The sequence below is a fragment of the Bos indicus genome, chromosome 12, assembly GCF_029378745.1.
Source record: "Bos indicus isolate NIAB-ARS_2022 breed Sahiwal x Tharparkar chromosome 12, NIAB-ARS_B.indTharparkar_mat_pri_1.0, whole genome shotgun sequence".
Classification (NCBI taxonomy): Eukaryota; Metazoa; Chordata; class Mammalia; order Artiodactyla; family Bovidae; genus Bos; species Bos indicus.
Window position 1 is genome coordinate 87,040,695 of NC_091771.1, and position 23,086 is coordinate 87,063,780.

A 23,086-nucleotide genomic window follows, 5' to 3' on the forward strand; every position below is an offset into this window, starting at 1 on the left:
CTCATCTTAAACTTAGCAGCAGTCTTAAACTTTAGGAGCAAATATCTGCTTTAGTAGCTGTTCCATATTTAAAATGCCCAGGAAGCCTTGATCCTCTGCAGACATTGTTCCCAGGTGCCCCATCTCCTGCCAGCATCACGCCAGAGGCAGAGTTCACAGAGCATCAAGGCAGTAGTCCCTGGAGCCATGATTCTCAAACTTGACCGTGAACTAGGATCAGCTAGGGGGCAAGTTCAAAGTGCAGATTGCTGGGCCCCACCCCTCTAAACAATGATCAGAAAGGATGGGGTAGAGGACTTCCTTGGTGATCCAGTGAATCTGCCTCCTAATGCAGGGGACACGGGTTCGATCCCTGGTTAGGGAAGACCCCCCCCCCCCATGCCACAGAATAACTAAGCCTGTGGGCCGCAATTACTGAGCCTGTGAGCCTGAGCCTGCAAGTTGCAACTGCTGAGCGCACTGAACTACTTAAGCCTTGGTGCTTAGAACCCGTGCTCTGCAACACGAGAGGCCGCCGCGGTGAGGAGTCCTCCCTGCTCCGTGCAACTGGAGAAAGGCCCTGCATAGCAATAAAGACCTAGAGCAGCACCAAAAGTAATAATAAGTAAATCTTAGAAAGAAAAAAAGGTCTGGGTGGGTTCCAAGGCGTGTGCATGTTTATTCGACACCAGAGAGTGTGGTCCGTGAGTCCCAGACACACTGTGGGTGCTCACGCTACGGACACGCTGCAGGTCCTCGGTGGATCAGCCGCCGAGTGGGTGCTCCCACGGCACATCTCCTGGACCTCACACAGCCCTCCTCCTGCGTGCCGACATCTGGAGCTGGACTGGGACCACAGACTTGGAGAGTCAGGACCTCGTACTGGAAGACGCCAGGCTAACCACATGGCGTTGCTGGTAAAAGAAACTGCCTGCCAAGGCAGGAGATTTAGAGACACAGGTTAGGTCAGGAAGATCCCCTGGAGGAGGGCACGGCAGCCCACGCCAGTACTCTTGCCTGGAGAATCCCCAAGGACAGGGGAACCTGGCAGGCTGCAGTCCATGGGGTTGCACAACGTGGATACGACTGAAGTGACTCGGTACGGACACGCTGGAAGAGCCCACGCCTTCTTCACCCGGGTGCATAAGCCCACCGCTCTTGCTTTAACTCAGGGAATTAAGACCAGAGGTGCTGGCTGGAGCTGTCTCCTTGGAGCTCACTCACCTTTGCACCGCAGCTTTCCTTGGCGATTAGCCAAGCCTGAGCTTGACAACCTCCAGTTGGGAAGACCGTGTGTGTGGTCTGGCCTTTTGTAAACTTTTCTCTGTGGACCCAGGAGCCCAGGAACCTTGATGGATAGTGATTCACACCCAGGGTGAAAGTTGTATACCCCTGTTTTTATATACGGTGAACATAATTCATCTTTCAGGGACATGAACTGCATTTACCTGCTATTGTGCTACAGCGAGTACGTCCAAAAAAGGAGCACGCGCGACTGCAGCGCCCAGCTTACGCTGTCCTCCCGGCCTGGCGTCCACAGCAATGCGTTCAGATGAGTGTGCTAACTGCTGAAACGTGGGGGAGAGACTCCGTTGCCTTTGAGCCATTTTACTCAACAGAATCATTCGAGAGGAAACCTTTGACTACATGACAATTTCCTTAAAGATTCGTAGGGGGCCCTGTGCATATAAAGTCTCTATTACATGTGTGAGGGACGCTGTCACTTACAGCCTGAATCCTAAGAGGAAAAAAAAGAAAAAAACTAGTTTGAATTTCAATTATGTAAAGATGGAGGGTGGAAAAGAGCATTTAACCTGGCCTCTGTCTTTTGTGACTTTCAGGCTTTCTCTCCTTTCATCCCCTAAGTAATAAACCAGCAGGAAGGGGAAGGGCGGTGCTGAAATCAGAGCCCCAGGGCTGAGTGACCTGGAAAGACCCACGCCTGAAGCCTGCTTCCTGCCATCCAGCAGCACCTGCTCTTCCCCTCCCGAGTGGCCCAGCTAAGCTAGAACAGCCTTGTCTGTTCCCCCAAAAAGAAACACTTAGAGAGCTAAAGCAGTGTTCCCATTGCCACAAAATAATGAAGTTCACCTGCTTCAAGATTCATCGATTTTATATGAAGCAAAAACTTTTGCCCAATCCATGCTTTCTACAGGCATCAAACCGCCCTCCTTGAGTGTCTGCACACGTATGGATTTTGTTCAGTACCGTTTTGAGCTTTTGTTTTGGTGGGAGACCTCTAGCTTTTTCTCTAACTATCCAAATACAATCAGGATGCCATTCATGAGATGTCCTAGAGCGTAGGATCTTGTGTTAATGACATCAACATACTCTCTGAGCTTCCCCTGTAGCTCAGTTGGTAAAGAATCTGCCTGCAATGCAGGAGACCCAGATTCAATTCCTGGGTCAGGAAGATCCCATGAAGAAGGAAATGGCAACCCACTCTAGTATTCTTGCCTGGGAAATCTCATGCACAGAGGAGCCTGGTGGGCTACAGTCCATGGGGTCACAAGAGTCGGACATGAGGGAGTGACTTCACCACCAACATAATCTTAAATAAAAACAGGCAGCATGATTTTGTGCTGTATGTGGTCACTATAACAGAACCTTTTTGTTCATTTCATTGACTATTTAATGAATCTGCCCGAAGGACAAGACACTTTGCTTGTTGCTGCAGAGGCAGAGCTGAACAATCCATAGTTACTCCCTCCAGAAACAAGAGAAGGCCCCTCAGAAAACAAGGTGTAACAGGAGCAAAGACAGACAAGGAATGTTTTTAGAGACAATCAGTCATTCACTTGTGTGTGTGTGTGTGTGTTCAATCCAGAATCATCAGATTCCCCTGAAAAGCAGAGGTTAGAGTTATAGATTGGGGCTGTAGAGAGGAGGACCCAACACTGCAGGGTCATCTCTGGGATGTTAAATAACCTGCCAAACACCCACCAAATGACCCACCAAATACCCTGCTAAATAACCTGCCATCTACCCAAAGATGTAGATGCCTTAGCTGGGTGTTGGGAGTCTCAGGGGCGTCACTGCCTCTAATACAGGAAGGCGAGCAGGAGCCACGCTCCAGGTTGAGGTTTCTCAACCCCAATCCGATAGCATCTGGGGCAGATACTCTTCACGGTGGTGCTTCCAGGGCAGTGTAGGGTGTTTGCAGCATTCCGGTCCTTCCAGCCCCTCAGTTATGACAAACACAGACGTCTCCAGGCACTGGTTAGGGTCACTGTCGCCCTGGGTGAGAACCACTGCTCTAGATGATACAGAAATTTGCTTGTATTCAACAACGTGTAATATATAACATAGCAACCATTCTGACACGGGTAAGCCATGTTTTGGCCTAGGACCAAATTGGGTAGTGATTATAGAAGTATCTGAAAGTTGTTTATTTGTCTGCTTTACTGCTTAGCTCAGCTGGTGCTAGTGGGAAGAACCTGCCTGCCAGTGCAGGAGACACAAGAGACGCAGGTTTGATCCCTGGGTCGGGAAGACCCCCTGGAGGAGGGCATGGCAACCCACTCTAGTATTCCTGCCTGGAGAATCCCATGGACAGAGGGGCCTGGCAGACTATGGTCCGTGGGGTCACAAAGAGTCGGACATGACTGCCTGACTGAGCATGACTTACTTTCACTTCAGCTCAGTCGGTGAGTCATGTTGGATTCTTTGCGACCCCATGGACTGCAGCACGCCAGGCCTCCCTGTCCATCACCAACTCCCGGAGCTTGCTCAAACTCATGTCCATCGAGTCGGTGATGCCACCCAACCATCTCATCCTCTGCCGACCCCTTCTCCTCCCACCTTGAATCTTTCCCAGCATCATAAAGACTTACTTCACTCAGTATGGTAATTTTTAGATCCGTCCATGTTGCTGTAAATGGTATTGTTTCATTCTTTTTGTGACTGGGCAGTGTTCCATTGTGTTTACATGCCATGCGTCTTTATCTGTTCCTCTGTCGCTGTACGTTCAGGTTGCTTCTGTGTCCTGGCTGTCGTACGGCAAATACTGCTGCCGTGAACATTGGGGTGCACGTCTCTTTCCGAATTAGAGTTTTCTCTGGATATACACTCAGGAGTGGGATTGCGGGATCACACAGTAGCTCCATTTTTAGTTTTTAATGCAGAAGCCATTCCTTTTCTCATCCTGAGGTGACACTTGCTTCCTTCCCAAGGTGTCGTGAAGCCTTTCTAACTTGGGTTAGAGAGTTTTCTGAGCAGGTGAGAGTTTTTGAAACCAAAGGGACCACAGTGGACATGAATCAGCACCATTTTCTCCAACACTGGAGGAGGACTCTGTCCATCCGAACAGGAGAGGCGTCCCTGACTCAATGTGCAGAGGAGAGCCTGGGAAGGAGAGCTTTGAACTGGCTTGGAGCGAAAACTTTATGACCTGAAGATACTGCTCTTATGAATAATTTAAAACTGTCACTGAGTCAAGTTGTTCTTTAAAGAAAATTACTTTCATGGTCATGTTTAACCATTAGTAATGATGCTACTTTCTTTTATTATAGGTAATGTATGAAGCTGTTGGAGCAATTGAAAAAAATAAAGACTCTCTTTCACAGAATCTTCTATTTGTAATGAAAAGTAAGTTTCCCTGCTCTTTGGTTAAAATGCCACCCATTCTTTATGTCCCTGTCTCTGAACATGGTCCTGTAAAATATGCCACCAGCTAAGGATAATTGAAATATCTTTTGCATTCTAATGCCCAGAATAATAAGGAATGGATCTTGCCATGCTATACTTTGGTTACAATTTAATTTGGAGTCTAGTAGAAACCATAATTTAACTAAGCTTTTAGCAGATAGAAATATAAAACACCTTTCCCACTCTGGCGGTGTGAATATAAAAAAGCTCTTCTGTGTGGACTGATGAAGATGAATATGGTTTCCAGAGTTATTTAGGCCACAGCAGGGTGAATTCCATTACTTAAGATGACTCGGGAGTACACCGAAGGCTGGTATTTTATTCTCATGCACTTTCAGATATAAAGAGCTGATGTTTATAAAGTAAAATGAGAGTACAAGTTTATATATACACACACACGCATATATGTATATACCAATATAGATTTATAGGCAACAGCTACTTAGTGAACCTTAGTACTTTATACATATATTTATATATATATATAACCCTATAGTATATGTTAAATGATGTACTGTATTTATATAGAGTATAGTTATATACATAGATGCCCATATACAGATCTATATATATTACATATAAATTCTATCCCCTCTAGTAATTATTTTATTAATAGCACTTCTGCAGTGATTCACATTTTCCTAATAACCTCTTCAAAGAATTAAAATGTATCATCTTTTGTGCTTTAAGTTGCTCTAAATGAGGTGAAGCCATTTATCATTCCTGGGAAAAGAAGCATATGATAGCCTTTCATGAAATAGCTGGATGCCTTTGAGCTGGAAACAAGACATCCATATCACTTCTGGCTTGAGGAACATCGTTACCTTAAATCAAATAGCAGAGTTGCAATATATTGCTTTTCATGGAGAATGACTCCACTTGCCTCTCAGGATGTATGGTTATTGAGTTCTCTTAAAGGTTGAGGCTAATGATAAAAGCATGGACTTGGAATAATACCGTGTAGAAAGAAAAGAGTGAGATAATTGAGCTTATGATCACTGGAAATACCTTCCTTCTGGTTTTCAAATATTTGGACTTTCATTTATAACATACTTCAGTTTAATCCATATACTTTATGAAGGTCTAGTGTACAGCATGTTTTCAAAGTTGGCACAAGAATATGTATTTAGAATGAAAACAAGATAGCTTGTGTTATTGCAATTCTGCTTATCTTAATAGAGGCCTTATATTTTAAAGTTACTCTTTTGTGTATGCTGCCTGACAAGTGCCAAGAGAAAACAGGTGAACCTTATTTTAAATATTTTAGACTATAGATACATCTGAACATGAGCATAAAGTTTACAATGTGTCCTTATATGTTCATACAAGAGGCGGCAAGCACTTTCTGCAAAGGGTTAGAGAATAAATATTTTATGCTTTGCGAGCCATAAGTTCACTGTTACAGTGACTCAACTCTGCTATGATAAGGAGCAAGTGGCTATAGACAATACATATGGATGTGGCTGTGTTCCAATAAAACTTTATTTACAAAAACAGGCAAGGGGCTGGATTTGGCACCCAAGCCACAGTGGCTCACCCATTCTGTCATACAAGCAAAGAGGATTGAGATAGTAGTTTATGAATCTGTGGAATGTTGTAACACTGCAAACAGTTATTAAAAGAAAGTGTAGTTTACAGATAACAGTAATGTTTCCAGACACCTTGCTAAGAACTTTGCTTACAGCACCTGATTTGTATCCTATTATCTAAAAGCTCTGCCTGAGGAAGGAGGTGGGGTCTGTGGCAGGATCTTCGCCAACCTGGCTGGGGCTTTGAGACCCCTGCCCAGTGCAGACCGGGAGCTGGGTGACAACTGCTTAAACAGAAAATCAGCATGGGTCCCTCTGGGCGCCTGAGCTGAGAAGTCAGGTCCACTTGACTCCAAAAGATGCAGAGAAGTTAAAATCCAGACTCTTCAGTCTGCTCAGAAGTAGAGGAAAGCTATTTACTGCCGATGCTGCTGCTGGCGGTTCTGCATTCCTGCTTACAGACCTTGGGCACCTCCGTCAGCTCATCCCCTTTTCCTGGCAGGAAGGTGCCCAGAGCGTTGTGTGGAGACCCCAGCAAGGGGTGCTTCTCATTGCCGCTTGTGCATATGGGGACCTGCAGGAAAATGCCTGCAGCAGGTGACTCCTAGAAATAGAGTAGGGAGGCCAGAGCTGGCTCTTCTCCAAGGGCTTCCTCCCCAGGTTCTTAGGCGCGACATCAAGGCTGGAAGTCTCAGCGCACGCACTCTGCCTGTGGGCGGGGCTTCACTGTCACAGGATGATGTGTCTCCATCACAGGGCACGGCTTCTCCACTTGACCTTCACGCGGCCCCAGCCTGCGATCCAGAGAAGGGACAGACACCGTCAGTTATGTGTTTCCGTTCATACTTCTAGAGTTGAGAGGTTTAGTAAAGACATTTCCCAATTATGGGAATGACTTGCTGCACTGTTTTATGCATGGTTCCGTTCATCCACAGACCAGTTATAAATAATATTTTTAGTTAAACAGGTCATGGCATTATATGTTTACTGTTTCACTGTTGTTTTGAAACAATTTCAGACTTAAAGAAAAGTCGCAAAATTAGTACAAAGAACTCCCATATGCTCTTTCCCAGACTGACTTTTTTAGTCTTCTTCCTCTTTTTCTCTCTTGCTGTCTACTTCCCATCTGTGTGTGTGTGTGCACACATGCTCTGAACCACAGGAGAATGGCCAAATGTCTTTCTGCCCAAATCCTTTGGTCCCTATCCAGAGACCAAGGACATGACCTCCATAACCCCAGGAAATGACCAGACTATTAAATATCGATATGGCTGCTGATGCTGCTGCTGCTGCTAAGTCGCTTCAGTCATGTCCGACTCTGTGTGACCCCATAGACAGCAGCCCACCAGGCTCCCCCGTCCCTGGGGTTCTCCAGGCAAGAACACTGGATCAGACTATTATATATTGATATGGCACAAGTATCTAATTCAGAGTTCAAATAACACTTTACTGATTATCCCACAAATCTCTTTCAGAATGATTTTCCCCCCAATTCAGGATCATTTGTGAGTTTAGTTGCCATTTCTCAGTAGTCTTCTTTAATCTGGGACCCTTCCTCAGCTTTTCTTCTTGACATTAATATTTTAAAAAGTGGAAGACCAGTTTTTGAAGAATGTCCCTCAATATGGGCTTGTTTGCTATCTCCTCACGTTGGAATCAGTCTCCACCTTCTTGGCAGGAGCCCCACGGAGGTGACGATGTCTCCTTCTTAGCACATTGTGTTCCAAAGCTCATGGTGACCTTCACCTTGATCACTCTGTCCTTCAGAGCTCCCTAACGTCACTGTTTTCGGTTTGTAACTGATACGTCATTTCTAAAGCAGTGTTTGTCACAAGCTTTCACCCGTTAGTTCTGACTGAGGCAATGATTGTTGCCTACATCAGTGATTTCCCTTTTGGTTACAAAAGTGTGATTTTTATAACCCCCGTCTTCAGCAATGACATCCTGCTATAAGAGCTCTCCTTTCTAATAATTCATCCATCCATTTGTTCATTCATTATCAGTACGGACTCACGAATTGTTATTTTATTTAAGGGACACAATCCATTACTGTCGTTATTTTGATACTAAAATTTCCCAAGACTTAGCCAATGAGAACCCCTCCAAGCTGGTTCTTGTGTTCTTTTGACAGGTTCTCTTGTCCTTTTTAAGCACTGTTTTACATTCTGGCTTTCCAAAATATTCTAAGATCCTCTACCTTGCCTCACATCCTAAACTAGCCACTTACCCAAGATGCCTTATTTTATAAACGAATAGTATTAAGAAACTTAGAAATGGGGGCAGGCTGGGCTCATTGCAACTGGAGTCTTACTGCTTTTAGACCCTTTCAGAACTAGAAAATTTTAAATATACTTATAGATTTTATACACGCACACATATATAAAACTGTATATTAAAAGTCATGAGTTTATTGTGATTCCCAAAACTCAAACCTATAACCACAAGGCTCCTGTTTACCTTCCTGTAATCCATAATTGTGTCTTCGCTTCTCTGTCCCTTCTCCTGGCTCGCTGGTTTGTTTGTTTCTTTTTTTTTTTAATTCTTGCAGTGACTTTTCACTGAATGCACTGCTAGTAAATATATCAGCTGGGCAAGTGAAATCATCTGAGTGTGGAAATGGTAGAAACTAAACCACTTGCTTCTGCCATTGCTGACTGTCCAGTGGGCTAAGACTGATCCCAAATCACCCTTCAGTCTTATAGGAACCCACAAAGTAGGTACTCAGTGGTTATTTTTTAGAAAAGGAAATTAAGGCTTAAACACTGCCTGTATACAGCTGTAAGTAACACGAGAAGCTTGCCTTCTAGGTGCTTAACTGACAGACAAGGTTCTCACTTGACTGTTCAGATTTGCCACCAAAACTCCATTCATTCATGCACTCTTTTCTCCCTGAGGTGTCAGGAAACACGTATGGACCCAGGATTACTAGAATTTTTGTAAGCTGACATCTAAAAGTTATCAGCTTGCTTTCACGTTTGCAGCCTAACTGGATCAGAAAAAGAGGCACCTCTTCCCCCAACAGCAGAGACAGCTGAGTGAGTCAGGGGCTCCCCCGATGTCTGCAGACGCCCTGAGAGCTTCCTCCTGGGGCTGTGGGCTCCTGGCAGTTGTTTTCCTGGAACGGAGAGCTGATAATGGAAACCATAAGTCTTCATGGCTTGGTCAAGTGCCCTGAGGTCTTAGGTCTGAGCAGGTCCGATCTGGTTCTGGATGTTAGGAGAGCAGCAAGTGCCCCTGAATTTGAGAGCAAAGGTTTCAGGGCGCAGGACGAGGGCAGGAGAGCTTGGGATCCAGACTCCGGGTGGAGGGCAAAGAAAGTCAGAATTCATCAAACGGTGTGATGAGTAGTGGGGAAAATGAAAGCAAAAAGGACAAGGAAATGTCGATTCCCTCCCCGCACAGAATGCTTTCATGGTGAGAGCGCTAGGATGAGGGGTTAGCTTAATGCTTGCGTAAATTACGATTCTAATGCCACTTACAGTATTCATTTATTTATTTCCTAGCTAGTGAAAACGTCGTGATCAATCATTTGTTCCAGTCGAAACTGTCACAAACAGGAGCCCTCGTATCGTCCTCTCCTTCTTTTAAATTCAGAGGACATAAATCTGCCCGGCTCAGTAAGAGAATGACAGCGTCTTCAATGATGGGAGAAAACAGGAATTATCTAGAACTTAGTAAGGTAGGAGTTTTTATGATTCGTATCTGGTTGTTTGTAAATTTGCTCAGCACATTTGCTGCTTCTTTTAAACAAAAAATGTACAGTCCTCTATGCTAATGGAAAGAAATTGGTATTTTAATTTAACAAAATTAACGGAAAGACTGCTTACCCGATGTATAACCCTTGGAGAGAGGATGGTATGAGAGCATGCAGTGGAGTGAAAACTTGATAGCAAATACAGGCTTAGTCATTTTATTGGTTGTCTTTGCAACACCCTTTTTAAGTCTCATCTCTGCGACTGTGTTTTTGATGAATGGGAGGTTTCAGGGACAGAAGGTTTAAAGGGAATACACTTAGCTACCTTATTCCGTTGCCATTAGTCACTTCAGAGGTTTTAGGTCTCTAAACAATAAATTGTAGTTTCTCACACAGACATCATGTATTTTTCAGGTCCTGGAGTGTTTCACTGTGCGTTTTGTAGATTTTTAATTTGTTTCTGCATTACGCTAATTTTTTAATGTGTATTCGTTCCACACCCGCGAGGTTGTACTTACAACCTAAAGATTTTGATGATTTGTAAAAATAGAACAAAAATGTAGTGAAGAGTTGTTTCAGAAGTGTACTGAGTTTATGCATTCAGTGCCAGTGTGTTTTGCTCGCCTTTACAGAAACTTTAAAAGACGAGAAGTATGGTTGGGAAGGGTCCAAGATGATCCATTTTAGAAATTCAGTCGTTGTAGCCTGCTGGAATGCATTTTTGCTTACCAATTAAAATAAAAGCATAATTAAAATGAGCTCTGTTACAGAAGAGTGGCAGAAATGTGTACAGCCTATTAGAGATGTGTGTGTGTGTGTGTGTAGCCGGTAGACCCTAGAGTTACGAATCTTTTGATATAGCTGTTACATAACTGGAGGATCACAGGAATTCCATCTCACTGCATATTAAAATGGCATCTTTTACATAAAAAAGACAAAGAGTTCCCCTTTGTAAGGAAGATCTCTATTCCCAGGGGTTTCACTGAAACTTCTGGCCCCTGCTTTCTCAATCATCCTGGAAATCATGAGCAAGAAATCACCACACACCTCCAAACTGTAATTTTTAACCTTAATTATTAAACATTACCAGGCAGAGATGCCATTAGCCTTTCCCCTAAAGGACTGCAAAAGCGAGATAATTCACAGCCGTTCCTCCACCCAGAAAGGGAAATTGAGTGTTCAATTTCACCAGATGAAGATTTATTTATTATGATTTTTCCTTAAGTGTTCCATCCTTCACTTCCCTCTGAGGGTCCTCACCCCTGCACACCCACCCCTGTGACCAGAAGGCTGCTCTCTACCCACCCTTCAACTGAGCGTCATGCCCAGCTTTGTGTTTATAGAAAACAGTCTGATCTTCGACCAGTCACTTCATTTTCCCTTCCCTTGTCAGTTGCACTTGATCATTCCAGCTTGACACTTCATCCTAATGCGAGGAAATGAGCTACTGCCTTGATAGCAGCACCATATTGACAAGAATGTTTCATCCAATTTTTCTTCTATCGAGACCTTTTAGTTTAAGATAAGTGATTCTGGATCGATAGATCCATTGGTCGCGGTGTATATGATGCTGTGAAATGTAACAGAACGTTAGTGGCTGAGGTTCCTCTTAACCCCTGGTAGAATTTAATTAATTACCTTCTGCTCTTTCTCTCTTCACCCACTGCCTTCATTTTCACTTAATTCTTTTATATCCATAATCATTTCATCTTTGCTGCACGTGAATTCTTTTCTTTAAGAGCTGTATATAATTACTTATCAAAAAAGTCTACCATCAGTTTTCACAGGTGAGTAGTTTACTAACCCTTGTAACATTAAAAAATGAAGAAGAAGGAAAGGAAGGGAGAAAATGAGTAAGACACCGATGGTAGTTAACTTAGGGAACAAAACAATGGTTATTAAAACATCAGATTTTTGTAACATAAAATAGCATCCTTTTACCCCGGAATAAGCTGCATTTCATGACAAACAATTAGTAATACAATTAAGAAGACCAGGGTCAGTTTCTTGTACCACCAAGCTAGTCAACGTCTGTTTATTCTCAAATTAAAGTAGTTGCACATTGGTGGCAGCCACGGACTTAAAAGGACGCAGTGAAGGTTATTTTACATGTAGTCGCCTATTTTCCCACCATTGCAGAAAATCATTTGGCACTGGTTTTTATAGCCTCTTTTAAATCTCCATCTGCCTGTGAGTGAACGTACATGCATGGGAGGGTTAATTTTTTTTCTCCTACACGGGAACTTAGTAAAACAAACCTGCTCACGCTTTCCTTTTGTTTTCATTACAGTTATTAAAAAAGAAAGGAAATTCTACATTTCTTCAAAGACTCGACCGGGGAGGTCCAGCCACCATTGCATCGCAACTCAGGGTTAGTGAAGTTTTCAGATTTCAAAATTTTCCGTTTTGATTGTATCGACTGTAAAGGTTTTACATGGAATTTTCTTCCATTTTGACCACTTAAGTAACTTCAGAAAAGTAAGCATGCACACACATGTACACACACACAGTGAGTGAATGCATAATACATAAGAATCATGGACTGAAGATAAAGGTTTTTATTTACAAATTGCCAACCTTTATTTAAAATTCCCAACCTTGTCAGTTGGGATCTTCTCTGGAGAATCAGTTGTGTTTTACTTCTCTCCTTAGAAAACTCTGACGGATATTACTGGGAAACTTCAGAAGTGCACTCCACACTTTATTCATTGCATCAAGCCCAATAACTCAAAGCTGCCAGACACCTTTGATAACTTCTACGTGTCCGCTCAGCTGCAGTATGTCGGGATCCTGGAGATGGTGAAGAGCATCCGACACGGGTACCCTGTCCGCCTTTCCTTCTCCGATTTCCTGTCGAGGTAGGTTTTTCTCTCGTGTCCACCATCCCCAGAACCATACTGGTGTTATTGTAGGTGGACCTTCTGATTGCTTTTCTGGCATTTCTTCTATTGTTCATACTCTTTTACCATGAGTAAACAAAATGCTCTGGGAAACCATGACTTATATAAAAACTTATATAAAAAGCTTTTAAATTTACTGAGGACAGTCACTTGGAAACAATTTTCATAGTTCCTTAAATTTAGGTTCCCTTGGATTTAAAGATTTATAAAACTGTTGCTTATAATATTGACTTAAAATTATAATTGAATATAAGAAGCTATGTGTGGGATTATTTTCTCCTTAAATGTATGAACAAAATATTTTTTAGGTGAAGCATTGGTACTCATGGGCCAAATTTAGCCCATTACCTATTTTTTTTGTAAATAAAGTTTTATTGGAACACAGGCAGTGGACATAATGAGAGTATCTGTTTTATAGGCAGTCAAACAATAAGCAGTGTGGACAAAAAAGAAAGTATTTGGTAATCGTATATAAAAACAGGAAATTTAAAGTGATACTGATATAAAGTAATATCAATATTATGAGCACAAAATTTAACATTAATGGATAAAAACTAGAGCAACAGTAGTGTGGTGAAATCTATTTGGGAAACCATTTATCTAAAAGAAGACAGTTTAAGACTTTGGTTGAGCAGCAATGCAGTTTGGGCCACTGGTATGAAGAAGCTGCTAAACTCAAACAACCTATCAACCAAAAAACTTAAATCACCCAGTTGGAAATAGTCATAACAAAGGGCATACTATTTAAACTGTGACTAAATTTAGCGTTTCTAACCTTTGTATTTTCCAGAGGACAGAAATAGAAGTTGTTTATTGTGCATTTTAAATTTCCCAAAGACACAAATAAGAAAGTAAGCATCGTGTGCGCCATTCATTGTTAAAGAAGTGATCGACTGTTCAGAAGGGAGAAGATAAAATTCGCCACATTTAGGGATAAAGTATCTGGAGAATGAATATGTTTAGCCTGCAGAATGTGTAGTGCAGATAGACAAAATATTTGATTTAAACGTAAAAGATGCTTATTCATGAGTGAAGAGACACACTGCCTCCTATCTATAGAGAGGAACTGCAAAGTTAGGCAGGACACAGGGCTACATTAAGAATTAATACGTGCTGAATGAAAGAATTATTTGTGCTCTTGTTGGGTGGGGATGGTGGTGGTACCATCACTGCTCATTCTACACTGAGAGGTGTCTGGTAGTTCTGATCTGCCTCTTGCTGTTCCCCAATGGACAGCTGTTTATAGTCCCCAGAAATGTTTGGTCTGTTCATGAGTATGTATTTGTCATGCATAAGAATTTAAGTATTAAAAGTCAGCCTTCCCACCCCTTTCAATCCAAGTCTTTGGATCAATGAGTTTGAAGCCTGCCCAATACAAGTTTAAAGTAATAGATCCCCATATTTATCCCAGACCTTCTGGACGACAGTCAACAGAGAGTGGGGTCCCGGGACCCCTGGTTTCTCTGATGGAGAAGGGTATGGTTTTGTTATCTGCAGGCATCATATGATCTCAGAGGGTCCCCAGCCTTGATGAATTGTAGTTCATTCAGCAGTACTGACTCCCTTCCCAAGTTGTGCTGAAAGCAATGGTTCTCCAATGTTAGCGTCCATTTAGGCGTGTTAAAACACAGATTTCTGGGCGGCAGCCCCAGTGTTCTAGATCAGTCAGCTGGTCTAGATGTGTTGTGCTGTGTTTAGTCACTCAGGCATGTCTGACTATTTGCAACCCCGTGGACTGTAGCCCACCAGGCTCCTTTGACCATGGGGATTCTCCAGGCAAGAATACTGGACTGGGTTGTCATGCCCTCCTCCAGAGGATCTTCCTGACCCAGGGAATTGAACCTGGGTCTCCCACATTGCAGGCAGATTCTTTACCAGGTGAGCTACCCGGAAAGCCCCTGGTGTAGATGAGTTCCGCAAATTACCATCTTTAGCGAGTTCCCAGGTGAAGCTGGTGTTGCTGGTATGTGGACAACGTTTAGAGAATCACCGCCCTAGAACATCTACTCACTTGGAGATTATATCTTTATTTTATTTGGTTTGATTTTCTTCCACCAAGGATTGGAAGTATGTGAGTGCCTTGATGATTATCAAAGGGTACTTGCTGAGGATGCAAAGTGAAAGTGTTAGTTGCTCAGTCTGTCTGACTCTTTGCGACCCTATGGACTGTAGCCCACTAGGATCCTCTGTCCAAGGGATTCTCCAAGCCAGAATACAGAGTGGGTAGCCAGTCCCTTCTCCAGGGGATCTTCCCGACCCAGGGATTGAACCATGGTCTCCTGTGCTGCAGGCAGATTCTTTACCATCTGAGCCACCAGGAAGTCTCAGGCATTTACTGATTTACTGGATTAAAACTTTGCAAATTTGTTGAGATTTCCAAGTGATCTGTGTACATTTGAAGTTTCTGGAGCACTGTAAATGGATTCTGTATTGGATATGAAATAGGATTAATCTCACTTTATAAACAATTTTTTAAAGCTCATTCAATGCATTCTCTGCTCTTTATTTTGTTAGAGTGTCTTAGACTCATGCAATCAGAGAAAGTTGGCTTTAAAGTGTCCCTCAGAGTTTCTCTGGAATAATTTTTAATAGCTGCATGGATCTTCCTTCTAGCTACTCCAGCAAGTAGTCACTTAAACTGTCCTATTTTCCCAGAAGAGGGTGGAGAACACGAGTCTGTGTGTGTATACAATATTATATGGCATAATAATTAGAAAAATGTTTGACCTTTATTTTTGTCTCATTTAATATATATACATATATACTTACCAAGACTTATCTCTATTAAAATAGTATTTGTAATGATTGTCTTTTAAAATTAAGTACCCTTTTCCACATATATACATTTCTCGCTGTATTCTGACTTCTAGACAGAGACTTTCTCTTATTCAATCACAGTGCCTGTGCATTTGTCTGTTTAGTCAATGTTTCAGAACGAAGCTGGCACTGGAGGTTAATAGTTTTTCAATTTAAAGTACTGTTTCTGCATAACAGAGAGCATAGCTATACTATATTTGTCTGGAAAAATGATGCTTTTTGGTAAATCTCTGCATCTCTACTGGCCCCTTACATAAAAGGAGATGTGAGTTTCAATTTATCATCCTTATTTATAATTGCATATCAGTATAAATGGAATTGAACTTCCCTGGTAGCTCAGATGGTAAAGAATCTGCTTGCAATGTGGGAGACATGGGTTTGATCCCAGGGTTGGGAAGATCTCCTGGCGGAGGGCATGGCAACCCACTCCAGTATTCTTGCCTGGAGAATCCCTATGGACAGGGGAGGCTGATAGGCTACGGTCCATGGGGTCACAAAGAGTTGGACACAACTGAGTGACTAAGCACATACATGAATGGAATTATTAATGTATTTCAGTGGAAATTTGTCACCATATCGCTTGAATAAAGGACACCTGTCTGGAATATTATCACAAAAACACTGATCCATAGAGAGATTCTCAGTTTCTTTAGAACTTGAATAAAACACAATTCACATCAACATATTTATTCATAAAGCTCATCGGAACCTTGAAGTTCCCCCAGGCAGTCAAGCATTGTTGTATAAACAAAGCCTCAATGTGCAGATTAGTAGAAGTCTTTGGTTCAGAATATCATATAACAATTCCTATGTAAAACATTTCTGTTCATATCACCTTGTCTTACGTGTTAGAGGACCGAAACCCATCAAACCAATTATTTTGTTTAGTTTACAAAGAGGAGTATGGTTACTGGAAAAATACTGGACAAAGAAAACCATGTCCGGTTTTGAAACAAGCACCTATTCATCGGACCTGCATTTATTGCTTCTGAAACCCAGCAGGACAGTGGATGTGGATAATGGATATTCTGTGGAATCCAGAGGCGACGCGACGATATTTGCAAACGTGCCTCCTGATTTCTTGGCTTTAATAGCTGTCCATCATTCTGAGACTTCCTAATCAAAAGTGGAGAATTGTGTTTGTGGAGAAATCCTCTTTTGATTAAATAAGAAGCATGCTTGTCGAATTTTTCCCCCTAATAGCAGCAGTAGCTTCTGAGTGGGGTAATAAGGCAAGATACTATCTCCATGGCAAAGACCTCACAAGTTTAGGTCCAGAAAGAACAGAGCAATAGAAGTAAATTATTAAGTGCAAATCATGACACATCATTGGATCACGTACTGTGGACTGAATCGTTTCTCCTTAATAGTCATATGTTAAACCCTAACCCCTGATGTGACTGTATTTGGAGATGGTTCTGTATGTGTGTGTGTTAGTTGCTTAGTCGTGTCTGACTCTTTGCAATCCCATAGACCATAGCCCACCAGGCCCCTCCATCCATAGGATTCTCCAGGCAAGAACACTGGAGCACATTGCCATTTCCTTCTCCAAAAGGAACTACGGAAAGAAAGAAAGTGAAGTCACTCAGTTGAGTCCGACTCTTGGCAACCCCATGGGCTGTAGCCTACCAGGCTCTTCCATCATGGAATTTTCCAGGCAAGAGTACTGAAGTGGGTTGCCATTTCCTTCTCCAGGGAGATGGTTCTATGAGGAGGTAATTAAGGTTAAATGAGGTCATAAGGGTGGGGCTCTGAACCAATAGGATTAGTGTCCCTATAGGAAAAATCGCCAGAGAGCATCTCCTTCTCTGCTCTCTGAACTTGCAGTGGGAAGGCAACGTGGTGCTGGGTTAGTCGCTACGTTGCGTCCAACTCTTTGCGACCCTGTGAACTATAGCCCTCCAGGCTCCTCTGTCCGGGGGTTTCCCAGGCAAGAATACTGGAGTGGGCTCCCATTTCCTTCTCCCTGGGATCTTCCCCACTCAGGGATCGAACCTGGGTCCCCCTGCACTGCAGGCAGGTTCTTTCCTCCTGTGTCACCAGGGAAGCCCAGTGGGATGGCATCTGTCTGCAGACCAGGAGGAGACCTCAGTAGAAACTGAATGAGCCCACACCTTCATGCTGTACATCCCAGCCTCCAGAACTTTGAGAAGACACACTTCTGCTGCTATAACCCTCCAGCTCTGTGGTCTCCTGAGCTGGCTGAGGCACCTGTGTTTGTGGGTATGTGTTTCTATGGGGTCAATAGATAGCAAACCTGTTACACGGGGGTTTGACTGAGAAGTTTTGGATACCTTGTTTGTGTTACATGATACCCTTGTGCTGATGGGAGGAAGTCAAGTTAACATGTACATATCATGGGGTTTCAACAACTTGTGTCTCTGCTCACGTAATCACATTTCTACTGTTTTGTCTATTTACTCAGTGACATTTACTTGATATTTAAGATTCACTCAGCCATCCTCTTATTGAAAAATCATTTATAAAATCCCCAAATGGTTTGTGTCTCTTCTCTAAGCTTCAGAAAGACCTTATGTATTATACTTGTTATACATTCACTGGAAATATTCATTTATTATGAATATTTATGAGTAGTATTTATGAATAATATTATATCCAAATATTATTTATTAATATTTATCAAATATTCACTGGAGCAGAGGTTAGCAGACGATCAGATCGGATCTGGCCTGCCACTTACTTGTGTTATGACCTGAGAGATAAGAATGTCTTCTACATTTTAAAATTGTCAAATATTAAATGGTTACCTACATAATATCCAGTAGTCATGAATGGACGTAAGACTGGACTGTGAAGAAGGCTGAGCGCTGAAGAATTGATGTTTTTGAACTGTGGTGTTGGAGAGGACTCTTGAGAGTCCCTTGGACTGCAAGGAGATCCAACCAGTCCATCCTAAAGGAGATCAGCCCTGGGTGTTCTTTGGAAGGAATGATGCTGAAGCTGAAACTCCAGTACTTTGGCCACCTCATGCGAAGAGCTGACTCATTGGAAAAGACTCTGATGCTGGGAGGAATTTGGGGCAGGAGGAGAAGGGGACGACAGAGGAAGAGATGGCTGGATGGCATCACTGACTTGATGGACGTGAGTTTGAGTGAACTCTGGGAGTTGGTGATGGACAGGGAGGCCTGGCGTGCCTGCGATTCATGGGGTCGCAAAGAGTCAGACACGACTGAGCGACTGAACTGAACTGACATAGTATCCTCGTTTTTGCCTCTTGACATACAAAGATAAAATACTTACTCTCTGGCCCTTTGCAGAAAAAAGTCGCTATGCCTCCGCTAGACCACAGGCTCCGTGGGTGAGGGCGGGTTTCCCTGTGTGCATGGACACCATCGTGAGCACTGGGCTGGGCTGCCAGCCACCCCTCGTGCTTCTGGGTCTACGCTCGAAACTGAACAGGAAAGATCTGCCATCGTCTTCCATTTCAACAGCTATCTCTAATGTTAGTTGGATCCTTCAGTTTGTGAGAACTTTCTGATGGCTTTGTAAAAGACAGACACACCAGTACATTCTGTAGAACATAAAATTCCAAGTCAGTGGCTTGCAACAACAAAGGTTTCTTTCTCTTTTATATTTGACTGTATTTAGAAGTCACACTGGAGAAGGCACCCCACTCCAGTACTCTTGCCTGGAAAATCCCATGGACGGAGGAGCCTGGTAGGCTGCAGTCCATGGGGTTGCTAAGAGTCGGACATGACTGAGCAACTTCACTTTCACTTTTCACTTTCATGCATTGGAGAAGGAAATGGCAACCCACTCCATTGTTCTTGCCTGGAGAATCCCAGGGATGGGGGAGCCTGGTGGGTTGCCATCTGTGGGGTCGCACAGAGTCAGACACGACTGAAGTGACTTGGCAGCAGCAGAAGTCACACACTTTAGCTTGAATCATCTCTGATTTGGGTCTCTTTTTCATGATGCACCCCGGGTTAAGGAATAGCCCGGGTCTAGGACATGTCCTTCCTGTATCAGGGGAGAAGAGGCTTGGCTGAGTGGCTGTTACAACGTGTACTGAGATTCAGCATCTGTTGCTCTCTTATATTCGATTGTTAAAGCAGTCACCTGGCCTAGGCCGCCACCTGTGGTTTGGAGAATCGCCGTACTTGCTGGAGGTAACCCAGGTGATGGTGGTGGTGGTTTAGTTGCTAAGTCATGTCCGACTCTTGCAACCCCATGGACTGTAGCCCACCAGGCTCTTCTGTCCATGGGATTCTCCAGGCACGAATACTGGAGTGGGTTGCCATTTCCTTCTCCACAGGATCTTCCAATCCAGGGATCAAACCAGAGTCTCCTGTATTGCAGGCAGTCTCCTGCATTGCAAGTGAATTCTTTACTGCTGAGCCACCAGGGAGCAGGTAAGAAAGAGTGGGGGTGTGTACACTTCTGGCTCAGTTAGCAGTTGCCCCAAAACTTAGTGCCATGAAACAGCAGTTTTATTTCTCCCACTTCTGTGGGATAACTGGGCTTAGTGGGGCAATACTTGCTTGGGGTTTCTCCAGCCATTGTGGCCATATAGCGGGAGAGGTTGGCCTACGATGGATGGACGAGACAGCTTCTCATCCCTGTGCCTGGCGCCTCAATGTTCCTCCATGTGGTCTTTCTCCAGCAGAATAGTCTTGACTTCTTGCCTTGTGGCTCTGTTCCCAGGGGCAAGAGAGGAAACCTGAACTTCTCTTACAAGCTGGGCTGGGAATTAGCACAGCATCACTTCCTCTGTATGTTACTGGTCAAAAAAGTTGCAGAGCGGCTAAGATATTTTTGTTAGGAAGCAGGCGATTGACAGCAGCCAACTTGGGACAAGCTACCACATCCTCTTGGGGGCTTCCCTGGTGGCTCAGTGGTAAAGAATATGTCTGCAGTACAGGAGAGGCAGGTTCAATCCCTGGGTCGGGAAGATCCCCGAGAGAAGGAAATGGCAACCCACCCCAGTAGTCTTGCCTTGGAAATCCCATGGACAGAGGAGCCTGGCAAGCGATGGTCGATGGGGTCACAAAAGACCCAGACGTGACGTAGTGACTAAACAACAGCAACAACATCCTCTTAAAGGGATAACATGCAAGTAACGAAATGACGCCGAAAGCTCTGCCTTTGTGCTGTGGTGCAAAACTGAATCTCAGAGACAGAATTTTAAGTGAAGTGGAAAAGAGCAGCTTTGTTGCTTCGTGGAGCAAAGAAGGATACAGTGGGCACATTGTGCTTCTCAAAAACTGTGGATCCCAACCACCCGGGGATTAGTGGGGGAGTTTTATCCAGTGTATCCCAACCACCCGGGGGATTAGTGGGGGAGTTTTATCCAGTGTATCCCAACCACCCGGGGGATTAGGGGGGGAGTTTTATCCAGTGTATCCCAACCACCCAGGGGATTAGTGGGGGAGTTTTATCCAGTGTATCCCAACCACCCAGGGGATTAGGGGGGGAGTTTTATCCAGTGTATCCCAACCACCCAGGGGATTAGGAGGGGAGTTTTATCCAGTGGTGCAAGGGCAGGGATGCTGATAAGGGTCTGGATGTATGCAGGGCCTGCATTCCTTGAATCTGGCCTCAAGTGGTCTCTGATGCAAAGAAAGAGCTGACCCATTGGCCACCTGATGCAGAGAGCTGACTCATTGGAAAAGACCCTGACGCTAGGAAAGATTGAAGGCAGGAGAAGGGGGCAACAGGGGATGAGATGGTTGGATGGCATCACTGATTGAATGAACATGAGTTTGAGCAAACTCCGGGAGACAGTGAAGGACAGGGAAGCCTAGCATGCTGCAGGCCATGGGGTTGCAAAGAGTCGGACACGACTTGGCAACTGAACAGGGAACAATGATGCTTATGACATTATAGGTAACGTAGCTTTTTAATGGTCATGCAGGGGCATACCAGATTTTAGTCCTGTGCATTTCCACTCTTCTCAGGGTGCTAGCCTTTAGAATGGTAATCTTTTTCCAGATGTAAAAGGCACATCTTTGAGGATCTTGCTGTGGGTCTTGGGTGGCAGACTTGGAAGGGTCATGCACGTCATTTGTGTATGGACTTCTCTGTGGCTGGAGGGGAGAGCAGGACAGTATCCCCAACATGGGGAGAGGTTGACCCTTTAATGAGGTGCCTTATTTGCAGAAGACAGAAGGGCTTGTCCAGTAAAAGCACTGCAGGGACTGGTATTATGCTTGGCAAGGTGAGGACCTGTGATCTCTGTTTTGAGATTGTTCCTGGATGAGATCCCTCGTAGAAATAGAGTCATTTAGCTTGTTTAAATGACACAGTTGTTGCTGAAAGGTCAGGCCGTGAAGGCACACAGCCATGACGTTAAATTGGGTGCGTGGAGACAGATGAAAGGAGATGCTCGTCAGCTGATTGGGTTGAATGAAAGGGCCAAGGCCGCCCCGCCGTGCAGCACTCACCAGCTCCAGGTCCAGGCTGGCATCGTCTGAACGTCTTCCTTGTTCCTTGGAAGTGATGTCAGTTACTGTCAATACATCTTTAATAGAAATGAGAATTAACATGTTTAGGAGCTGTTAAATATTCTAATGTAACTGGCAAGGGATATAGTTTCTTCAGGGATAATTTTGCCAAGTCTCAGCGTATTCTTTCTGCTAAAACCCTTCTGCAGGGTTGGCTGATTGTCTAAAGTTTAATGAGGTTGGGGAGGAATGAGGACCTGTTATTTTTCAATGAAATATAAAAATAGGAATGAGAAGTATAATAGATTCTCGAGGCCATTTCAGTTTAAATACAATTAGGTTTATCTTTATTGGGAATTTTTTCTACTGCTCAATGGATTAAGAATCATAAAATTCCCCTCTAATCTACTGGAGATCTGCAAATTTTTTCTATAAGAGGTTTACAGGCCACAAGATCACTGACATAGCTACTCAGCTCTGCCTCGTGGCAGAAGGTAGCCATGAGGTAGCCATTGACTCGTAGATAGCCTGTCAGTGAACAAGTGAGGAGAGTTTATTTATCACGTGCACGACCTTTCCAAGTCTGCCAGCCAAGACCGCAGCTAAACTGTCGGCATTAACAGAAGGTGGGTGGTTTTGACCCATGGGTGCCTAACCCTTTATCTAGTCTTGTCTTCTTTCTGATAGAATTTGGGGCATGTTTTTCCATCGAAAAAGGGACAGGTTGTGAAACGTGACTTTGATGTTTGCTCTTTTATCCCCAGTATCTGGCCTTGATCCTAATTTCTACTCTAATAAGCTAGATGGTCTCCCATGAAAGCATTAATTTACTCATTCCTTCACCACTCACTTCTTTGTCATTATTCCATTCACTCTTAATTTATTCTTGGAGAAGGAAATGGCAACCCACTCCAGTGTTCTTGCCTGGAGAATCCTAGGGACGGGGGAGCCTGGTGGGCTGCGGTCTCTTGGGTCGCACAGAGTCAGACACGACTGAAGCTACTTAACAGCTTAATTTATTCAGGCGTTTTACTGACTCAGAGTGCCCTTACGCCTCGGGAAGTTCCCGTCAGGAGTGCCTGGGGCGTCACTGATGGGTGTTGTTGAATTCCCGCC

The 23,086-nt window shown here is 43.8% G+C and overlaps 1 protein-coding gene across 3 annotated transcripts in view; it reads left to right on the plus strand.

Annotated features, from left to right (window-relative positions):
• The window catches only part of MYO16 (myosin XVI), a 518,782-nt gene that overhangs the window by 369,375 nt on the left and 126,321 nt on the right, over positions 1-23,086 (plus strand). For all 3 annotated transcript variants that reach the window (XM_070800476.1, XM_070800475.1, XM_070800474.1), the window contains exons 24-27: positions 4,491-4,566; positions 9,659-9,834; positions 12,140-12,220; positions 12,502-12,707. In XM_070800476.1, coding sequence (XP_070656577.1) covers positions 4,491-4,566; positions 9,659-9,834; positions 12,140-12,220; positions 12,502-12,707 — 539 coding nt within the window. The remainder of the gene's footprint in view (positions 1-4,490; positions 4,567-9,658; positions 9,835-12,139; positions 12,221-12,501; positions 12,708-23,086) is intronic.